This window comes from Diachasmimorpha longicaudata, chromosome 13 (assembly GCF_034640455.1).
Source record: "Diachasmimorpha longicaudata isolate KC_UGA_2023 chromosome 13, iyDiaLong2, whole genome shotgun sequence".
Classification (NCBI taxonomy): Eukaryota; Metazoa; Arthropoda; class Insecta; order Hymenoptera; family Braconidae; genus Diachasmimorpha; species Diachasmimorpha longicaudata.
Genome location: NC_087237.1, coordinates 568,142 through 587,741, shown reverse-complemented (window position 1 = coordinate 587,741; position 19,600 = coordinate 568,142). Strand labels below are relative to the sequence as shown.

The window sequence follows — 19,600 nt, the reverse complement described above, 5'->3', positions numbered from 1 at the left end:
CACCTCTCAAACACTACTTTACTCTCTTTTTTCGGCTCTTTCTCGCTCTAGGCAAGAGCGACAGCAGTTCGGGGTCAACGGGAGGCGCGGCCGTCTTCATCGAGGAGGGTCTGGCTCGCTCCCAACACTCGTCTCAGCTCGTACATTCCATAAAAACCGTTAAACGTCCCTCGAAGATACTTTACAACCTCTGTACACACCAATCCATTAATTAATTTTCTCTATATATTTCCGTATCACTTCGACAAGTGAAATTGTCCCATTGAATTGTACATACCCTTTCGATCTTTATCGCACCTGCGCCTCAGGTGATATTTTCACTCGCACCTGGAGTAATCAAATGGCAATATCGATGTGAAGATGAATGAATTCGCCATTCATGAATCAAATAAAATAAAAAGGTCATTTTTACATTTTTTTCGGGGACATTACGGCCCCCCGCCTCGTCCTCACGACCAATTCACGTGGAATTTAAGACGAAATAATTTATTCAGAGAATCAACTTCCAGTGGCCCCACAAACCCACACCATCCAGTCATAGGCGACACAAATTTTATGGTTTACCCACTTCTTTCCATCTTGACTCTCCTATAACTGTAAAATCAAAGACATCTTCACCCAAAAATCGAGCCTTCCCCTCCCTCCCCCTCCTGCCCCTCCGATAACCATTTTATCAAACGCGATTCTCTCCAAAGACCGGACTAAATACCACAGACAATATTTCCAGGCAAAATTTAATTAACTTCAATTATATTTCGCACGGATAATCTCTCAACTTTCGTCCATGACATTCATTTTCACCGGAAGTGAATCGCCAAGTCAAGGACCTGATCCACTCAGCGCCTTTGACCTACCCGCGCAACGAGTTCTCACCAGTGTTTTAGCATATAATCAGCCAGAGGGTCAGTTGATTCCAGGAATAAACGCGTCGACTTGAAATAAGAGAGAGAAATGTTTTGGATAACGTATGTGTGCTACGAGGTACATGAAAAATTTGCCCGATAGTCGACGGGGGGAACGAAGACGGTGAATACACGACACAAATTGAGCGATTCGTTGACAGTCCATGGGACAGGGGACACGAGTAATAGCAAATGCGTAGTGAATAAAAAAAAAGGAAAAATTTTTAAAAATAATTCACGGGGAAGGTAGAGGGGGTGGGACTGCGCCAGTGGCTGAGCGACCGAAATTTCTGGTGTGGGCCCCACATACACCTCGGGGGGAAGAAAAAAAAAGGGAGGGAAAAAATATATCGACGAGAGGGGGAGGTAGCGGGCTGTGAGGGGCTACGGTGAAGACTGGACAGAGTGACCGTGTGTGTAACCGAAGGGGGGCCCAGTTACCACAGCCAAAGGAGACCCAAAGTAGTCGGATTGGTGGGGGCCATCAAAATTTCAAAAACGTACGCGGACCCAGTTCGCGTCGAGGATAAAAGGCAGCATCGTGATTCTTTTGGTCAGTTTCGATACGATCAGCGTCGGTCAAGCAGTTCAAACAGTTGCGAAAAAAAACGAGAGGAAACTCGTCAAAGTTTGACATCAACTGTTAATTATCCGGTTTAACACGGAATTAATAATAAAGTGAAGTTGTTCCTGTCGAGGATAAACTGACGATATATTAAATATGTTCAAATACGTGGCTGTTATTGCATTGATGGGTGCTGTAGCATTTGCTGCACCGGCACAAGAGACGGAACAAACAAAATCAATTTTTGAGGAGGCACTTGATGTTTACTCATCGTGCTCAGCTGAACCTGACCTCGCTGTTTGTCTGAAGATCAAGGCACTGCGTTTTGTCGACCGTGCTGCCAGATCCGCTGACATTACCATTGTCGATGGCTTGAAGATCGTGCAGACTGACGAGGCCAAGAGCAGGTAAGAAATTTTTATTTTATCATCAATGAAGAAAGTGAAATAATCCAGTGAAATGATTCACAACTGTGCGGAATGTCCTCCTCAATTATGTCATTCACCAAATGATTGCCTCATAATTATCTTGTGCATTGGGGGGAAGGGAGGGAGGGTAGCTGGCAATCGTATTGGCTGACCACGTGTTAACTACTACGATACAAATAAAAAAAAACAATACGATATAGTAAGAACCGGCACTCACTGTAACGCAACGTCAGATATTTCCTGAATGAATCCTTTCGCATTTGATAATTTAACGATAACGTTGTAAAACGAATGATTAATTCGCTGTGATTTGTAGTCGTGCTGAGAATGCAAGGTCATTGAATGATGTGGAAGCAAGTCTGCCAACGGAGATTGCGGCCCGCGAGGCCGCTGTTGATGAGGCCCTCTTCGACAGAGCCGGAAAGTTCCTGTCTACCCACACCGTTGAGCTCAGCCTACCCGAGGAGGTCTCCCGTTCATTCGACGAAGGTAATTACCACAAACCACAAATAAAAATCCAAATTCCATTTCCATTCCATCGCATTCCATTAATTGCATTGACTTCTGAATTTTCAGCTCGCGGCAAGAAAAAGAAGATCATCAAGACCCTGACGCCACTCCTTCTCCTCCTGAAGCTCAAGGCCATCGCCCTCATCCCAATTGCCCTCGGTGCCCTTGCCCTGTTGGCCTTCAAAGCCCTCGTCATCGGCAAAATCGCCCTCATCATCTCCGGCATTATCGCCATCCAGAAACTCCTGGCGGCCAAGGGTCACGGCCAGAGCTACGAAGTTTTTGCCCATCCGGCTCATCATGACGAGCATCATGACACCCACTGGGGCAGATCGGCAAGCGGTGCTGACCTCGCCTACAGCGCTTACAAGCCATCCAATTAATTTTAATAATTTAATTTTGAGAAGAAGGAACTTCTTCAAATCGTTATGTTAACGCTCAACTTCAGTATCACTCACCGTGGCAAAAAAACAATACGAGACAGAATCGACAGCATAGAGCCAGTATTGACGATAATGTGAGGGGACCACACGACATTCCAGACAGACACGGGCCCCAAGGCCCAGCTGACGAGGTGTCATGTCTTCATCCACGGACAGACTTTAGACTAGTTTCCTCTCGACAAATACACGACTTGACCGACCCTTGACCGCACCTCCCAAGCTTGACTGCAATGACAGTGCCCGTGACACCTGGACAACAGTTGGACTATTCCTCGATCACCTCGTCCAGCATTTCCGAGGATACTCGGGATAAAAATGACTTGGCACTGGATCTCGACAGATTTTCTTTGACATATTTTTCATGAAGACGACATTGCTCGATCCATTGCTCAATTACCGAGAGACTTAGTCAGTATCTCGCACGTAACAGTTTATTTTAATATCATTTGCCCAATGATCAATTATTTATAACGACAATCAGTCGTATCACCATGTAACTTATACTTGTTATTTATGAAATAAATAATTTTTATTTAAATCCGTTAATTGATCATTCGCCTTTCACTGATGTCAGGCAGTTGTCTCTTTCACTTTTGTTTGACTGACATCAACCGGAGGAGGAGGAAAAAGGAGGGATCAATTTGGTTTCTCATTATCATGGCGAAACTAATGATTTCTGTCAGGGTTTTTGCTGAAATTCGTCTTTATTGTAATGAGGATAATGCAGGAAGAGGAGATCTTCTCCGGTGAGTGCATCCGGTGTATCGGTACGAAAGTTTGGTCTTTGCCTGGGGTTATACTAAACAAAAGCCTTGATGTGTGATGTACAGGTACACTTTCGCTGTGATGATAAAAAGATCTGCCAAGTGAAACCGATTGTTCTCTGGTGTGTGAATTTTTCGAAAGCTATATAGGTACCTCGTACAGGTTGTAGGGTCGACAGTTTCTTACAGTCCTGGTCTCATACAGCTTCGCGGTCTGGGGATTGAGTTTAAAATAATTTATCACTAAAATCAAAAATTACCAGAGAAAAAGAAGAAGTTACCAAAAAAAAATTGATTGACGACAAAAAATTGGATCGTTGAGAGAATGATGAAGCGCCAATTTCGTGATTTTCTCTTTCTTATTTGCCTCTCGTCTGGTATTACGGTCATGATGGAGCCGAAGGACAGGGTAAACGAGCCTGACCTCGAACCTGAAAACCCACCAAGTTTCACCGATGTATTTGCCAAGTGTCTTGTGAAAAAAATTCATGGAACCTTCGAGTGCTTTAATCGTGGTAGTCTCAGTTTATTGGGATCTTTGAATGATCACGATCGTTTGGATTTTGGTGATGTTAAGTTGTTACGGAGTGATGGTGAGGCTAGGGATCTACTTGATCTTGATTATGATCCCAAGGATTTCGGAAATGTTGTTAAGGCAGCGGCAAGATTGATGGAGAGGAGAAATTTAAAGTGGGATATGGGGAATATTTATCCGGGTCTTCAGATGAGGGTTGGTCCCATGTTGAATGGTAATGGGGTCTTGGAATTCGTGGTTGACGAGAGATATGAAGGACAGGCCGACAGACAACTTGGAACCGGTAGAGTTATGATTTATTACTATAAAGAAATGTTTTTTCCTTCTATTTATTTTTAGTTGAATAGTTATCCCGCGGAAATGTTTTTATGAGGGGGTGAGGGGGCTTCTTGTAGTTTGATGATTCGGAGACAATTATCATTTCACCGTAAAATTTCCCGATGGTTCGATAAAGGAAATTCAACTAGTTTCAGCTCAAATAATTTTTTGTCCATCCGTAGATATTTTTTGCTAAGCACTCGACAAATTTTCCTGAGTCGTACCGTAATTTTCCAGGAATAGACAAAACACCATACGATTACCAAATAGTTGTGTAATTTCTGACGAATTTTACTCTTCGTATAGATAGTACTAGATTCAAGCCCGAAATTATCTAAATTCCAAAGATGAATTGATGAATGATTTTGGTGTCGGGAGATAATTAAGAAAGAAAAATATTCCAGATAAAATTCTCGGAGAAACATTCCGTCAAAAAAATGCCAGTACTTCCTCTTAAAAACAAAGTTATTTCGCTATTTTCCTCATTTTATCGAGAGCGAGAATAATCGCGAGAATAATCGCTGCCATATTTATTTTTTCGTATTTCATGTGTGTGGGGAAGTACGTTCAAATTAGCCGCCTCAGACAACTGAGCCAATGAGGAATCACCGTGACAGACTCTCGAGATATCGATAGTCTCGATATTTGTTCTTCTTTCAATAGGATAAAGAGTCATATTTATTTATGATAAGTTATTTTCCATGGAGTTTTGCGCCTTTATTGTACAATATGCGGATTCACAACGAAATAAAGATTTCGATCTTTCTACTTTCTAACTCCATTTTTTATTTTTTTGAGAGCATTTCATCTGGAAGATTTTCTGGAACCTTTTTTTTGCGGGGTGAGGAGGGGAGGGGGAACAACTTCTAGAACACATATAAATATAAAATATCCCCATCCATTCAACCAAATTCAGACATTAAGTTTGGTCTGAACCGACCGGAGACACCTCAACCGAAGGAAATGAAATAATTCCTTCCCTAATTTCCCTCTACATGAGTTTCTTCCAATTAAACATTACAGCAAAACCCTATTATAAACATTCCCCTGTCTCTCAACTGTGAAATCCACATTTAGAATCAAAGATCATCGACTAAGGTAGAGGCTCAGTTCGGGGGGTTTGAGTGACGCCAGGAACTCCACGTTATCGACGTATTTTCACCCCACGAGAAACGGGGCGCCAAGAGCAGTCCCGCTGCTACAGGGACAAGTCGAGGGTGGAAATGCAGTTTTTTGCTCCTTTGAAATGTTTTTTTATGATTTTTCAGCCACAATATGACTTTTTAGGTTTAGATAAATTAATTCAAAAGATCGATTCTTTCCAGTAAGCAGAGAAATATTTTCACCTGCTCAATTAGTTTCTTGTTATAAATTACATTTACAATAAAAAATATTTTCCGGGTCCTTTTTGCTCTAGGAGACCCAGGAGCCGAGAAAAACGCGGACCCTCCTACCCGCCCTGAAGGAACTGTCTTGAAATTGCCAATGAGCGAGAGATAAATATGTTTCTCCCTCTCTCTCTCTCACTCACTATCCGTCATTCACGTGAGGTGACGTAATTTTTTTTTTTAAGAAATGGTGAATTATCAATCGAATTACCGTTTGATATGATTCTCATGAGGTATTTTGATTAATGATTAACCATTTATAGAAAAAAAATTGATATAATATAGATAAACAAGAAGAAAAAAACGATGGACGCTGGGATCGCACTCGAGTCCACAGCATGCGAATTGAGTACGTTGGCTGCGCGCCAACATAGCAATTGAAATATTTTATCTAGCTCTTGGTACATGCTTAACTAATTGAGCAGGTGAAAATAGTTCTCTCCTTACCGGAAAGAATAGATCTTTTGAATTAATTTATCTAAACCTAAAAAGGCATATTGTGGCTGAAAGATCATAAAAAACCTCTCAAAGGCGCAAAAAACTACATGTCCACTCTCGACTTGTCCCTGTAGCAGTAGGACTGCTACTGAGGCGTTACCGGCTTGGCCGGCATGCAGACACCCCAGTGGTACTTATGGCGCCCCGTTTCCCGTGGGGTGAACCTACGTCGGTAACGTGGAGTGCCTGACGTCACTCAAACCCACTGAAATATATATATATACAGTATGCATGTAGGTATAAAGTATGTATGTATGTATACCATATGTATATATATATATATTTCAGTGCTCAAACCCCCAGAACTGAGCCTTTACTTTAGTCTATCCTCCTTGTTTAGAATAGTCAAACCTCTGCAGGAAAAACCTGAAAGCTCATGACTCAGTCGATAAGACCCACTACCTTTAGACTTCTCCAACGAGTCAATGTCAAGGTCTGCCAGTTGTCCTTGTCCTCCACAAGTTGGCGCCACAGTCAAGGCCATTCCCCGAGAGCATACTTCCTCGTCTCACCTGTCCCGCTTGTTAAAATTACAGGTAGAATGCTGGTGAGGAGTCTGCTGCTCCCCTTTCTCCTCGGCTTCAAGTTCAGTCTTTCCTCCCTAATTCCCCTTGTCTTCGGAATTCTCCTGGTGGTCACGAAGAAAGCCCTCCTGCTGACGAAAGTTGCCCTGCTATTAAGTGGCCTTCTTGGATGGAATTCTCTGGTATCATCTCCTGGCCTGAGTGGCTTTGGTGGATCAGGACCAGTACTGTCCCATTATGGTTACGGTGGTAATCACCACTTTGGCTTTGGGCACAGTGGTCATGGCCATCAATTTGGTTACAGGCCATACAGAACTCAACCTGGTGATTATGGAGGGTACAATCAGCATGTGATCAGAGAAGTTGTCAATGTCTATGATCCAGAGGTAGATGCGACAGAAGATGACAACGAGAATACCCCTAGGAGTGCTAAAAACTTTGTCTGGGCCGCAAGACACTGAAAACTACACTGCGGAGGAAACAAAGGAGTGAATGAAAAAAATATTGTTTTGCATAGTAGGAGAGAATCATTTCTTAGAAAAAAATGAATCACTTTTTATTGTGCATCAATAAATTTTTGCAAATGGCTGACAATAAATTGATGCGAGCGAATTTGCATTGATTCAGGTAGATAGTGTTTTGGAACTATTGGGAGAAATATTTCTGTGATTTTCACTCATCATTTCTCTCAGTATACCACGATGATATTAGAAATATTTTATATTAAAAGAAGCTGTGCAACGTTTGGCGTTTCCGATCTATTACGTGCGGTATAGACTTAGACTTTCATTAGAATATAGTAAACAATTTAATTAAAATTGAATATGCATGCAAACATTATTATTTAAATTATTTAGATATATATGTGTATATATATTCACATGTACTAGTCTGTGAAATTCATAAGAATCTATTTATATAATTGTAATTTTTGAAAATAAAGAATTAAACGCTAGATTCACCCAAATGTTAAAGTATTTGCCGATAACTATTTGTTATTTGTATGTTGACAATCACTATTTAGAGTGGCACTTAATCAGGAGGAAAATTTTCCAATTAGTTTCAACACAGGTCACAAGTCAAACCGTTAATTAATCGACAATTCTATGGTATGGGACGAACCAAAGGCGAGGGCGATAGCCCCATGACGAGGGGTAAAATTGGAAAATAGGTTGGCCTTGACAATTTTACTTATGAATACAGTCAGGTGATCATGATAAAGTTCGGATCAAAATAATTTCCGACTGAGATCATCGTCCACTCTATCACATTCTGATCAGAATGTGCTCAGTCCTTCTGTCACTTTTTTAGACTAAATTTATTGGATCAAAACCTAATCAGTTCCTCGAAGTCACGTGACCCCCATGAAACTAGAAATCCCCCAAATAATATAAAAAATAATTTCTCTAAAATCCCGAAGCATCCACTCGCATAATTTAATTTCACAATTATAGTCTTCAATTGAAGATCATCATAATAAAGTTTATCATCATGTGCTGAATCTAACTACCATGGAAGACATACAGCGAGACAATGATGAAAATAAAGAATGAAATAAGACAAGATTTTTACAACCGTCTAATTATCCCGTCTCAATGACCGACTTGATCACATTCTCTCTACAATTCCCACTCAGTAATCCAATTTAAAGACTTGAAAAATGTAGATTGATCAGAATTGGGACAGATTTAACACTATCATGACTGTACTGGAAATGCAATTTCATACCCAGTGATATTGCTTCTCCTGTTCACTATCGTTTTCATGGGCCTACATTCTCACCACCGCAAGATCCTGCTTTCGCTAAAGAACACCGCTGTCCCTGGCTCTTCCGGCACCGACTAACTGTAACCAATTGTACAAGCCATGTACTGAAGGTAAATGCATAGTCAAGGCAGTGTTACTTTTAGCTGTGGTATAATATACCGCAGTTTAAACATGTATATAGCTTCATGTCCGGGAAGTATATAATTCTCTGCCCGACCATTAGCCTAATGAATGTTCCAAGGGTATCATCCACTGGAAATTGACCGTCTGTCATTATTTCTCAACGGTTGATTTGGAAATTTGTCCTACAATATTCAATGATTGGTCAACAGAATAAAAAATCATTTAATCCTCTGTAATGGTGTTGTATTTCGGTGGAAATACTGTTCAAATTTTATTTAGGAAAACTGAAGACACGAAGTACTGCTTACTCTTGAGTTATTATAATACTGACGTGGAAGAAACATATATGTGGGATATGTATACATAACAAAATATAAATCAGGCAGATATATTTCGTATGTTTTTTAATCATAAAAAGACATTTATGAGATTTACTTTTCGAAATATATGTAAATCGACAAAAAATGCTATATGCCTCATATATACTACATATATATAATATATGTAATGTAGATGTGACATATTGTCGTGGCATATACACTGTATACTGTTCCGTGCAGATATTCAGTCTCTTAACTTAAGGGGAAGTTGTACGTTAGAAGGGAGATTTGGAACTAAATTAAGGGAGAGTCCCTGTGCGGAGTGAGTTTTGAAAAATGGCGGGAACGAGGAAATTGAGGAGCGGGGGTTTTGAAGGCACCAAATATCTGGGGTTTGTCTGGATTAAGCGACAGTCAGTAAATGAGGAAAATGCAGATTTATTTCGTTGGAATGGGGGGTTCGTTTGAGGGTTCAGAGGGTTTTATAGATATTTGGTACATTGGGGGTATTTCATAAATGGGACGTAATGAGATTATGACGGTATGCAACAATAGACAATAGTTTTGTGATTATAAATAAGAGTAACTTGTTGTTAGTTTATTGAATGGTAAAAAATAAGAGGATGATGTACTGTTTTTTGGAAGATGGTGACATTTCTACACATTCGTTTTGGAATATACCGCTATTTTATCAGTGCGTGAAGATCCACTCCTTGGCGGACAGGTGTACCACATTCTTCTTCTGGTTATCTGTCGTCTTCACTGTTCAGAACGGTTGCAGGGATAAATTTGTTGTGTTTACGAGCGCGCGTTGGGTTAATTCTCGTGCGTAAACCATCACTTTACGAACTATCTAGGCTACGCGCTCACTAAAAATAATTCTCATTGATCATTTTTGCTTCCGGATGCAAGCGTTTTTAAATTAATTCTCATTTGGATCCGTAAAGAATTGATTTTATGCCCTATTCATCCGGTTATTTTCACCGGTTATCATATCCTGGAATGTTTCCTTCCCCAGGTGATTCCAGTATTTTCCAAAATTTAGTCGGGATATCGATCTTAGGAGGTTCATCTTGTTAAATGACATAAACATTCTGAATTTAATGGTGAAGTGTGAAAATGATTAAAATCAATGTTGATTGACTTGCAGAATTTTTATTGCAACGATTTTGATAGTACAGATTCAGCAAAAACCATTTGGTTATTTTCCATAAATTCGTAGATTTTTCTAAGTCCTAGTCAATTTAACTTACCCCTTTGACTTTTACCCCGCCCTACCCTGTTTAATCCGTCTTACCCTTTCCACTAATTTGGGAACTTCCCTTCAATTCGATTAAAGAAGTCACTTTCCATACGATCTTCGTATGTCCTCCCCTAAAACATCAAATCGAAAACCCAGGACATGCTCCAACGAGAAGGTACCTGAATCATCACAGCTAATATATCTAACGGCACATTCGGTAGCAGAAAAATCGGTCTCACCAATCATCAATTGATCACCACAAAGGCCCCCAAGAGTTTACATCTCCCCCACCATTGTTCGATCCAACAATGGAATCCACAATTACGAATAAAGTATCGTCGGATCTAGTGTATTAATACAATAAGAACAAAAGGGATAATGGCTATGAGGATAAAAAGACAAAAGAAACGGACGGTAGACGGTAGGAGCCGAGATGATTCACTCGACCTAATCGTCCTGTTCCAAAAAGCGTAAACCGCATATGAAACGGTTTGGCGCGCGAATGAGGCAATATTCGAGGATCGTTGGACAAGGGGGTCAGAGGGATACTTGCTCGAGAGCCTGTACGACATTGTTTTGGTTGAGGTGTGCTCTCGCCGAGGCGTTAAACAGCGCGTGGTGTACGAAGTAAAAGGTAAGGAATACGTTGTTATGTACATTGAGCGTCATCAGAATGAGCATACTGTTGTTGCGTACGTAGGGGGAAGGAAAAAAAGTTTTTCAACTGAAAAAGGAAGGCAAGTGGTAGGAAGGATACCTCGGTTTATATCAGGTATAAAAGACTTGTTGTAACGGAGTGATCTGGTTAGTACGTTAAGAGATATTACAGCTGAAGGAAGTTGATATCCAACTTGTTGAGTGTTACAGTTGTCAGGATATCATCAGCACCACGGATATGAGGGAGATTGGATTACTGTGGGTCATATTTTTGGCGATACTGGTGACTACTACCAGTGCTGATTACACCAAATTGTTCGAGAGATGCACCAATGAGAAGAACACCTTTGATTGTTTGAAGCGAAGGGCCCTTGATGTGCTGAGTCAAGCTATCAAAGATGACTCGATTTATGTGGTCAATGATTATGTGTCCATTGCCAAGGATCCTGCTGCAGCCAGGGAGCAACGATCATCCAATGAGAATACGACAGCTCTGAGCTTAGATGATCAGTTGGAGAAGAAGTTCAGTGATTACTTGTCCTCCAGAAGCATCAAATTGACTATTCCTGGTGATGCCATTCAGGGAAGGAAGAAGAAGGATAAGGGGGGCATGGGAGGCGCTTTGATGATGGGAGGCTTGGCGATGGCAGGTAAGATGAATGATGATGATGGTGGGTCCAGGTGGTTGAGATCAAATTTATTGAGTTTGATAATTTGCAGGGGTAATGGCACAATTGGCGTTTGGAAAGATTGCTTTTCTCGCTGGTACAGCTCTGCTCACGGCCAAGATTGCTCTCGTGTTGAGTGCGATTATCGGATTGAAGAAACTCGTTTCAAGTAGCGGTGGAGGTCATGAAGTCATCTACGCGACTGCTTCGGAACCACATGGAGGATTCGGCGGTGGTGGATATGGAGGATGGCAGAGGTCTATCAACTCAGTGCCGTCTACGTGAGGTCTTCAAGTCACGTCATCGTTTTATAGAAATGAAGCTCAATCAATAATTAATGACTCATGTATTTATCCATTGATTCATTTATTTATTTATTTATTTATTTATTTATTCTGTCATTAAAGATGAATGAACATTTATGTGATTGAATTTTATTCTTTTGTGAATGCCGAAAGGCTTCATTACTACAATACTCGGCAGTGGTAGGTTTTTGCGAGAGCCTATTTAAGGATTTAATTGAATGTCTTTCACAGTTATGTGATAGTATCGCAGAGTCAATGCGACTTTCACCAGTGTGTAGACCTTTGATGAAGGGATTTATGGGGGTCATCAGGTCACTGGTGGAGCTGGTCAATTAGACGGCAAATTGTGGGGGGAAATTACACATTTGAATTTCTATGTAATGAATATTGTAGGACCTAGCATATGAGTATATCTGGCACAGGCGGAACATGAATGAATGGGAGTTCCATATTTACGGCTCATTTCACATTCGATCGTCTAATTTCAGGATGAGAAAGGACAAGTGGGCTAGACAAGTTTCAGGATGAGAAAGGACAAGTGAACGAGACAAGTTTCAGGATAAAAAGGATGAGTGATGATCCATTGCTATTGAAATTCGGATATTTTTTTATTTAATCGTATACGTAAATAAATAATAGTAAATTAAGATGGAGATACAACAATTGTACAGTACAGTGCTCGGATTATTTATCGAGTAATTATCATCGTGCAAATCTTCTGCGTCGATGTCCTTCATATCCACCACCACCGTGATCATAATCGACGCTAGAGCTGTGGGTCTGGTGGTAGCTGTGCTGAGGATGTTTTATTATCTCCACTGATGTCTTGTCGTTATGTTCTGGAAGAAATGAAGAATTGATAATTTAGAGGTGTATCTTGATGCTATTTATAGATTAATATGTTCAGTAGCGATGTGATGAAATCACGGGATTCGTCTGAGAGGTTTGAAGGAAATATGATGTTGGACAGATTCCAATGGAATTATTGGTTTGGATAGAGTTTCTGAATGACGAAATGTCGAGAGAAATGATGGCTATCGAAATTAGGTCGTGGTCTGGTCGAGAAAAACTGAAATTTCATCGACTGTCGTACGTTTCAGAAGAGGAATATTGGATATGATTTAAGGTGATTTCTATAAAGGTACACTGAAATCTCATAATCCTGAATGGCATTGAGATGACAACTCGTGAATGTGTTAAGATTTTTAGTATAATCATGACTATCCAATGCCAAATTAGAATTGCATTATAATTAATTAAAAACGCAGAATGATATTCACCGAAATTTGTTTAATTGTTTATAATTTATGGAGATTATCCAACGGAAATTTATAGTTTTGGATGAATTTTTTCCCAATTTCCTTAGAATTTTAGTGAAACTAAGATATGCGAAGAGAGTTTTAACAATTTCACTCAAAAGTACTTGACAACTGATAATGTCAATGCAAATGCTAATGCTTTTAATTCCTAATGAATATTAATAGTAGTAAAATACACGTAGATTACCCGGACAAAATGCGGGATAAATATCATCGTTGCAGTTACAGAGTAACAGCAGTTATGATTATAGGCATTACTTACATCTCTTCAACTCTGCTAAGAAAATATATCCATGCAAAAAAAACAGTCAGCTGATGGACAACTGATGAGACAAAATGGGGGTGTGATGCAAATTTTTCTGTACAGAAATCGCAAATCACTGATGAAAAACCAGTTGAAAGTTGTGGAAAGGCAAGTTGTGTCGTAATAGATGCTTTCTTCATCTTTTTTGTGACGTTATGGGGTTCAACTTTAATGCCTAGTTATGAAAGCTAGTGACCTTTGCATTTACAATTATTAATACAGGTCAATCGGAATTAAAGATTGGAGATACATTTCTAAAACTTATTTTTCCACACCCCTGCCCTTTCCGGCCAGCGGAAAGTCTAGTCTCTTGGGTGGAAAGTCAAGATTTTGTGTCCTTAGGTACAACTCTCCACCCTAGGGGGGGAAATGCTCAAATTCCTGCCGCTCTTCAAACAGAAAAATAAAACCTGTTGTTTGCAGGCGTGTTAAAATAGTTTATTTTCAACCTAGGAAAGTAAAATGAAGGATCCTCAACCACAAGTGCAATGTTTCATTCAGCTGAAGGTGAAGTGGATTGAAAATTCCATTTTCCGCCCGCCGGGCCGGAAAATAGCCAGAGACGTCCTGGGTACGCTCCGCAAAAGCACTTTTCCAATTCATTGTGGCGACAAATTTTATTCGTAACAAGGGAAAAAATGGTTTTTGGTTTTCGGGATTATGTTACTCGCCAAAAATCACTTTTTTTTCACTCGTTACGAAATATACTAGTTCAATACTAGCAGAATACTTGTCTAGACCTATGGGACTATGTTACTGGTCTGCGGCGCCTCCTATAAACCTCCAACAAGACCTAAAAAACTTTCCAATAATAGGAAATCGTATTGAAAGTTCTCCTCGATATCTTCTCATTTTTCGAGTTGTTTTTACAAATTTCTGTGAAATGATTGATGAAATTGACATAAACAAATATGAAAATTTTCTCCGTCAATATCGATAATAAAACGAATAATTTCACTGGCTCAGGAATTCTGGACTATTGTTGACTACAATGACCAACCCCTATTCCCAAAAAATACCAAATTGTCTCATTAAATTTGGAGACAACCCAATGTGTCCTAAGAATGGTACATTACCAAGGGCTTTCTTCAAAGCGACAGCAGCAGCCAATGCCAGAGCTACTTTGGCAACGATCAGAGCTTTGCCAGCAAGAAGAGCAACAGCGTGTAGCATAACATACATCAGCGTGGCTTTCGCCGCTCCAGCCATGACGATAAAGTACTTTCCCATGCCCTTCTTCTTCCCCTTCTTGCCACGAGCTAAAACAAACATGACATAGTGACAAACCACCTCAGCATAACGTGTATCATGCGCGAATAAGCCTCAAATCTCAAATAAATTGTACGGATTCGTGCAGAGAAGACATTCCCACACGGAGAGAAATAGTTAAATAAAAATTACGTGAAAGTTCCATAATTCACGGGTGAAAACGAAGGTCCAATAGAAAGCGTGCAACGCTTGGTAAAAATTACGTAAATTAAGAAGTTATTACGAAGCGTTCGGTACATTTTACTGGAACTTCCGTAATTTGTATCGGGTCTTTATGTTCCCTTACGAATCGCGAAATTTCTACGTAATTTTTATTAAATATTTCTCCCTGTGCAGCTTTCATGGGGCTATTGGGATGATGGATAAAGTATTGTAAGAGAATATATCAATAGAGAGAAATTTTGAGGGAGTAATTACTATTATTTAAATTAATGGTATAGTTTCGTGACAGAGTTACACAATAAAAACTGATTGTTTATAAACCATTTCTAGACAAACTTATCTTAAAAGTTACAATTTAAAATTTCTTCAAACTGACTTTTTCGGTTTTGTGCAACTAAAACATTTTATTAAAAATAAGTTTGATACTGAAATTCAAAATTTGATCTGCAAAATGCAAGTCACGAATATCATATCTCAAATAATTAATAAATCCCATAAATTGAATGAAACCTTCAGATCACAAATAATTAGACCAATTGAATGAATATTAATAAAGCCAAAATATTACTCAATTAAATAATTGATCCAATTATTTTGCGCCTTAACTCGCGTAATAAAATAAACACAGGAATGAGTGTTCATCTCAGACGTGGAAGATCAGAAGTGCGAGGTTCTCTAGCGTGAGGTGTAAAGCAACGAAATTATTTCAACATTCTCAAACTCCACTGACACTTGACATTCCACCGACTTCACCTCATCAAAAAATTCCAGTGTAATCCTACCTTCATCGCCGATACTGTCATCAAAGAAATCCGCGAAATTCCACGACTTCTCTCCCTCAATTTGCCCAGGATCATGCTCTCCAATCACCGAAGTACGATTTTTTTCCGATATTTTCGAACGACACTCTGGCGACTCTCCATGACTGCCAGCACAATCAATCGTCACTGTATTATCATCGATCAATGATCTCGGATAACGTCGATACACTGGCTCAGCCGTGTTAACAACGACATCGAGTCCAATGGTAATGAGCACAATAATGAAGAGCCGTCGAAGCATCTTCGACAAAGACTGACCGCCTGATACACTGGGTCTCGGCATTTTTATAAAGATCCCAGGCGTAATTATTATTTTATACAAGTCTCGAGAACTCTTGTTACACCATACAGAGCGTGAATGCACCTATGGATGCATTAAACACGTAATCATTGCTTCGTTGCCCATTACTTCCGTTTCTGCTTTGATACCGCGTATAAACACTGGCTCGAGTATAGATTCACATAATTATTATTGTACTCAAAGTTGCCGGGGTGCGCAGCGAAGAAGTTCATTTTGTTCAGTTCTTTTTGCTTTTTTTTCTAACCAGACTGATATTAAGTGATATTCGTTCCACATTGCGGATGGACATCTGTATCACTGGAACGGGGAATCCCATTGGTTCGGGGTTTGTTAGTACTCTTTGTTGATTTACTCGTTTTATCGGTAATGAGGGGGATTTCTGTGTTTTTCTTTGAAAAAATTCGAAAAGAACTAGAATTAGAGAGAAAAAATTTCCGGCTTAACCCAGCCGCCAATCGAAGCCGGATAGGGAAAGAAAGCAAAATGTTAAAAGAAAGCAAAGTGGCGAGAATTAATGATGGGTAGTTGTTTTTCCAGGTACACGGGATTTTGCAGTCGAATTAATGATCCCTTGATGGTTGACGATATCGTTGGTCTAGCGGACATAAAACCTTCCTTTCTGTGGTGAAATAGAGGTGTAGAACCCAAAAGGCAGGAAAATGGCGGAGGCTTTGGACAGTTCCAACCTTCAGTGCCTTGGGACCTCCTCGTGGCCAAAACATTCAAAATGGCGCCCCACCTTTCAAGTGTTACAATCTCTACAAAGTATTTTGACAATATACTGAATGTCGTGTATTTCGTTATGGAGCATTGAGGATCAATATAATCATGGAAACCACATGATTCCAACCGGCACCGCACGGAGGCCTGAATCTCATTAGATGTTTTTGATGATGATAGCGCATCTTTTGTGGCCTGGCGGAGCTCCTAAGGCCGTTGTCTTAAGGCTGTTCACAGCGGATAGGTTCCAGGTTCGATTCCTGGTCGAGTAGAATGGTGAGATATACTTATTTTTAAAGTGAAGTGGGGGATTGTGAGAAGGAAACTTCACTGAAGAGTTTTCTAATGGAATTTTATGTGTGAAATCGTTGGAATGAAGTGTAAAAAACGGTAAAAAAATTAATGAATTATTTACGCACTTCTTGAAGAAATCCGTTGTAATTATTTAGATGTTTTTGTAAATAATTGCACGAAATATATAGAAAAGTTGTAGTTGTAGGGAAGCTGTAGATGGACTAGAAGCAATGGCTGAATTTTTGAGATGTAATTTTTATCTCAGGGTAAAAGGAATTCTAAAGGCTGTATTGTTGTCGAAATTATTATATAGTAATGTGTAATTTAATTAAATGCATAATATTTCGATGACGAGTCCGGAAGGAAAAGATTCTGCAGTCGTCAAACGTGCAGACTATTAACCCTGTAGACTTCTCCGAAAAATAATATTTGTCATTGGAATTCCATTGAATTGAATGTAAAATACTTCAATTGAAATTGAAGTTGCCAGATATTCAGCCTAGCATGTCAACACGGTAAATCTAATGCAAACAAACAGGACTGTGAGCAAATGGCTATTCTACAGGTAATTGCATGTGTGAATTTACATAATGAATGTAAGACACCTATGCACCTCACGCCTCTCATGAATAAATCATGACTCAGATTGATTTTTCTGGACAAACCTTGTCGGAAATATCATATTCAAATGTACAATAATTACCTGATAATTACAAGGTAAAGGAAAAGCCCATTAATATTCTTTACCATTCATAACCAAAATCGAAGTCAATGTATTTATTATTTTGAGAGACAAAAATTTTCAACCCTGAGTCTACAACAGAGAAATTGACAGCCGCATTTGTGATCCGGAAAATTCAATAAAAACAGTGAATTTAATTTTTTTAAACATTCATTAATCAATTCAATTATTCATTTATGTTTCAAAGATCAGCACGGATTTCAAAATATGACAATCATTAGTTTTCTTAAATCCATAAACGTAAATAAATAACTCAGAATTTGTAATCGGTTATAATGAGAATTAATTCTTAATATCGCGTTAAAATATAACAATAAAGAGTGAATCTTCATCAATTCATTGTTATTGCATTTCGTTCAAAACAAATCCATCGAGAGTTAAATATAAAAATGTTCAAGTACCCTATCAACGCGTTGAATCTAATCCAAATAAACACGTCTGTAAGCAAAAGTTTATTCTACCAGCAATTGCATGTGTAATTAACATATAAGAGTTTAACACAGTTAAGCAACTCAACCCTCTCATAAATAAATCATAACTCAAATTGATTTATTCGGATAATAAAAGTGTATTAAAAAGCTCATCCTAATATGCGATAATCACCTACTAATAATATGCTGTAAAAAATATTCTGAGAGGTCTTTCATCCAATGCACGTTGCGTTTTATCGGCACTTGAGCGACAGTAAAACGGCGAAACGAGACGCGATGTGTCAAACACGCAACTGTTTCCTGGAACAAGTGGACAATTTCTTGGAACAATGAATTTCCGCAATCTGTCTGCTGCATTTGCACTGCCTAGCGGATATAGGACTTTTATTTGCCGTTTTATAATAGAAAAACCCAAAAGACAAGGAAACTAACGCTATTGGATTATTGCGTTTAATTTAATATTTCAAGAGACAGTTACAAAAACTAATCGACGTAGATGACGTCAGAGTCAACATAAACATAAACAATATTTTTTGAGGAAGAACGAACAGAGGGTTCTTTCAATAGGTGATGAATTTTCTTTTGATGTTTATAACTAGCTTTTAGTCTCCTGGAGAGAACTGTAGAGTTGACGTCTCTTCGTGCCATTTAAGAGGAATAAAAGCGATAAAGTTCAATGCACCGCATTTAGTATTCATTTATATATATATATACGGAGAGGAAAACTTTTTAAAAATTACGTGCCTCTTCTGTAATCCGCCAATCAAAACAGTATTCAGTAAAAATGAGGGAACAGTTACGCATTTTTTTACTGACCGTTCCATACTTTTTATTGAACGTTCAGGACTTTTTCCGAAAGTTCACTGAAAAAGTGCGTAATTGTTCCGTAATTTTCCCCGAATGTTGTTTTAACGAAATTTCATTGTCATAACGAAAATTCCGCTATATCTCGTAGGATCGGAGATATCGCTCAACAACTAGAGTTAGAGATGAGTCAACTTATGCAAGAAACTAGCAATAGAAATAGAAGTATGTCCTCCCACGAGATAGGCCAGTGCAGAAAGTGGATAATGGGGTCTGAAAAATATTGAATATTTTTCATGTTATTTTGTGGGCCACGAGGACGATCGAGCATTTCATGACTATTGGAAAGCCTAGTATGAATTCCAGCCCGGGAGTGGGTAAATGACAGATATGATGTCCACATCTGCATAAACAAAATGCATTGAACGCTTTAGGTAATGCACATACAGATCCTCTGGAATTCATCGAACCTCAC

The 19,600-nt window shown here is 39.2% G+C and overlaps 3 protein-coding genes across 3 annotated transcripts; 2 read left to right on the top strand and 1 right to left on the bottom strand.

Annotated features, from left to right (window-relative positions):
* The first annotated feature begins 1,448 nt into the window (after positions 1-1,448).
* LOC135168619 (uncharacterized) lies at positions 1,449-12,075 on the top strand. Its single transcript, XM_064132998.1, has 5 exons — positions 1,449-1,874; positions 2,212-2,384; positions 2,472-2,782; positions 11,146-11,635; positions 11,706-12,075. The coding sequence occupies exons 1-5, from the start codon at positions 1,624-1,626 to the stop codon at positions 11,936-11,938; spliced, it is 1,458 nt and encodes a 485-aa protein (XP_063989068.1). The 5' UTR covers positions 1,449-1,623; the 3' UTR covers positions 11,939-12,075.
* Positions 3,737-7,697, top strand: Osi10a (Osiris 10a). The gene is made up of 2 exons (XM_064132535.1): positions 3,737-4,430; positions 6,888-7,697. Exons 1-2 carry the CDS (start codon positions 3,938-3,940, stop codon positions 7,334-7,336), a joined length of 942 nt encoding a protein of 313 aa, XP_063988605.1. The 5' UTR covers positions 3,737-3,937; the 3' UTR covers positions 7,337-7,697.
* A 472-nt stretch (positions 12,076-12,547) lies between the features above and the next one.
* LOC135168371 (uncharacterized) lies at positions 12,548-16,094 on the bottom strand. The gene is made up of 3 exons (XM_064132466.1): positions 15,795-16,094; positions 14,658-14,840; positions 12,548-12,797 (listed from the first exon to the last, which is right to left on the bottom strand). The coding sequence occupies exons 1-3, from the start codon at positions 16,072-16,074 to the stop codon at positions 12,661-12,663; spliced, it is 600 nt and encodes a 199-aa protein (XP_063988536.1). The 5' UTR covers positions 16,075-16,094; the 3' UTR covers positions 12,548-12,660.
* Between the last annotated feature and the right edge of the window lie 3,506 nt (positions 16,095-19,600).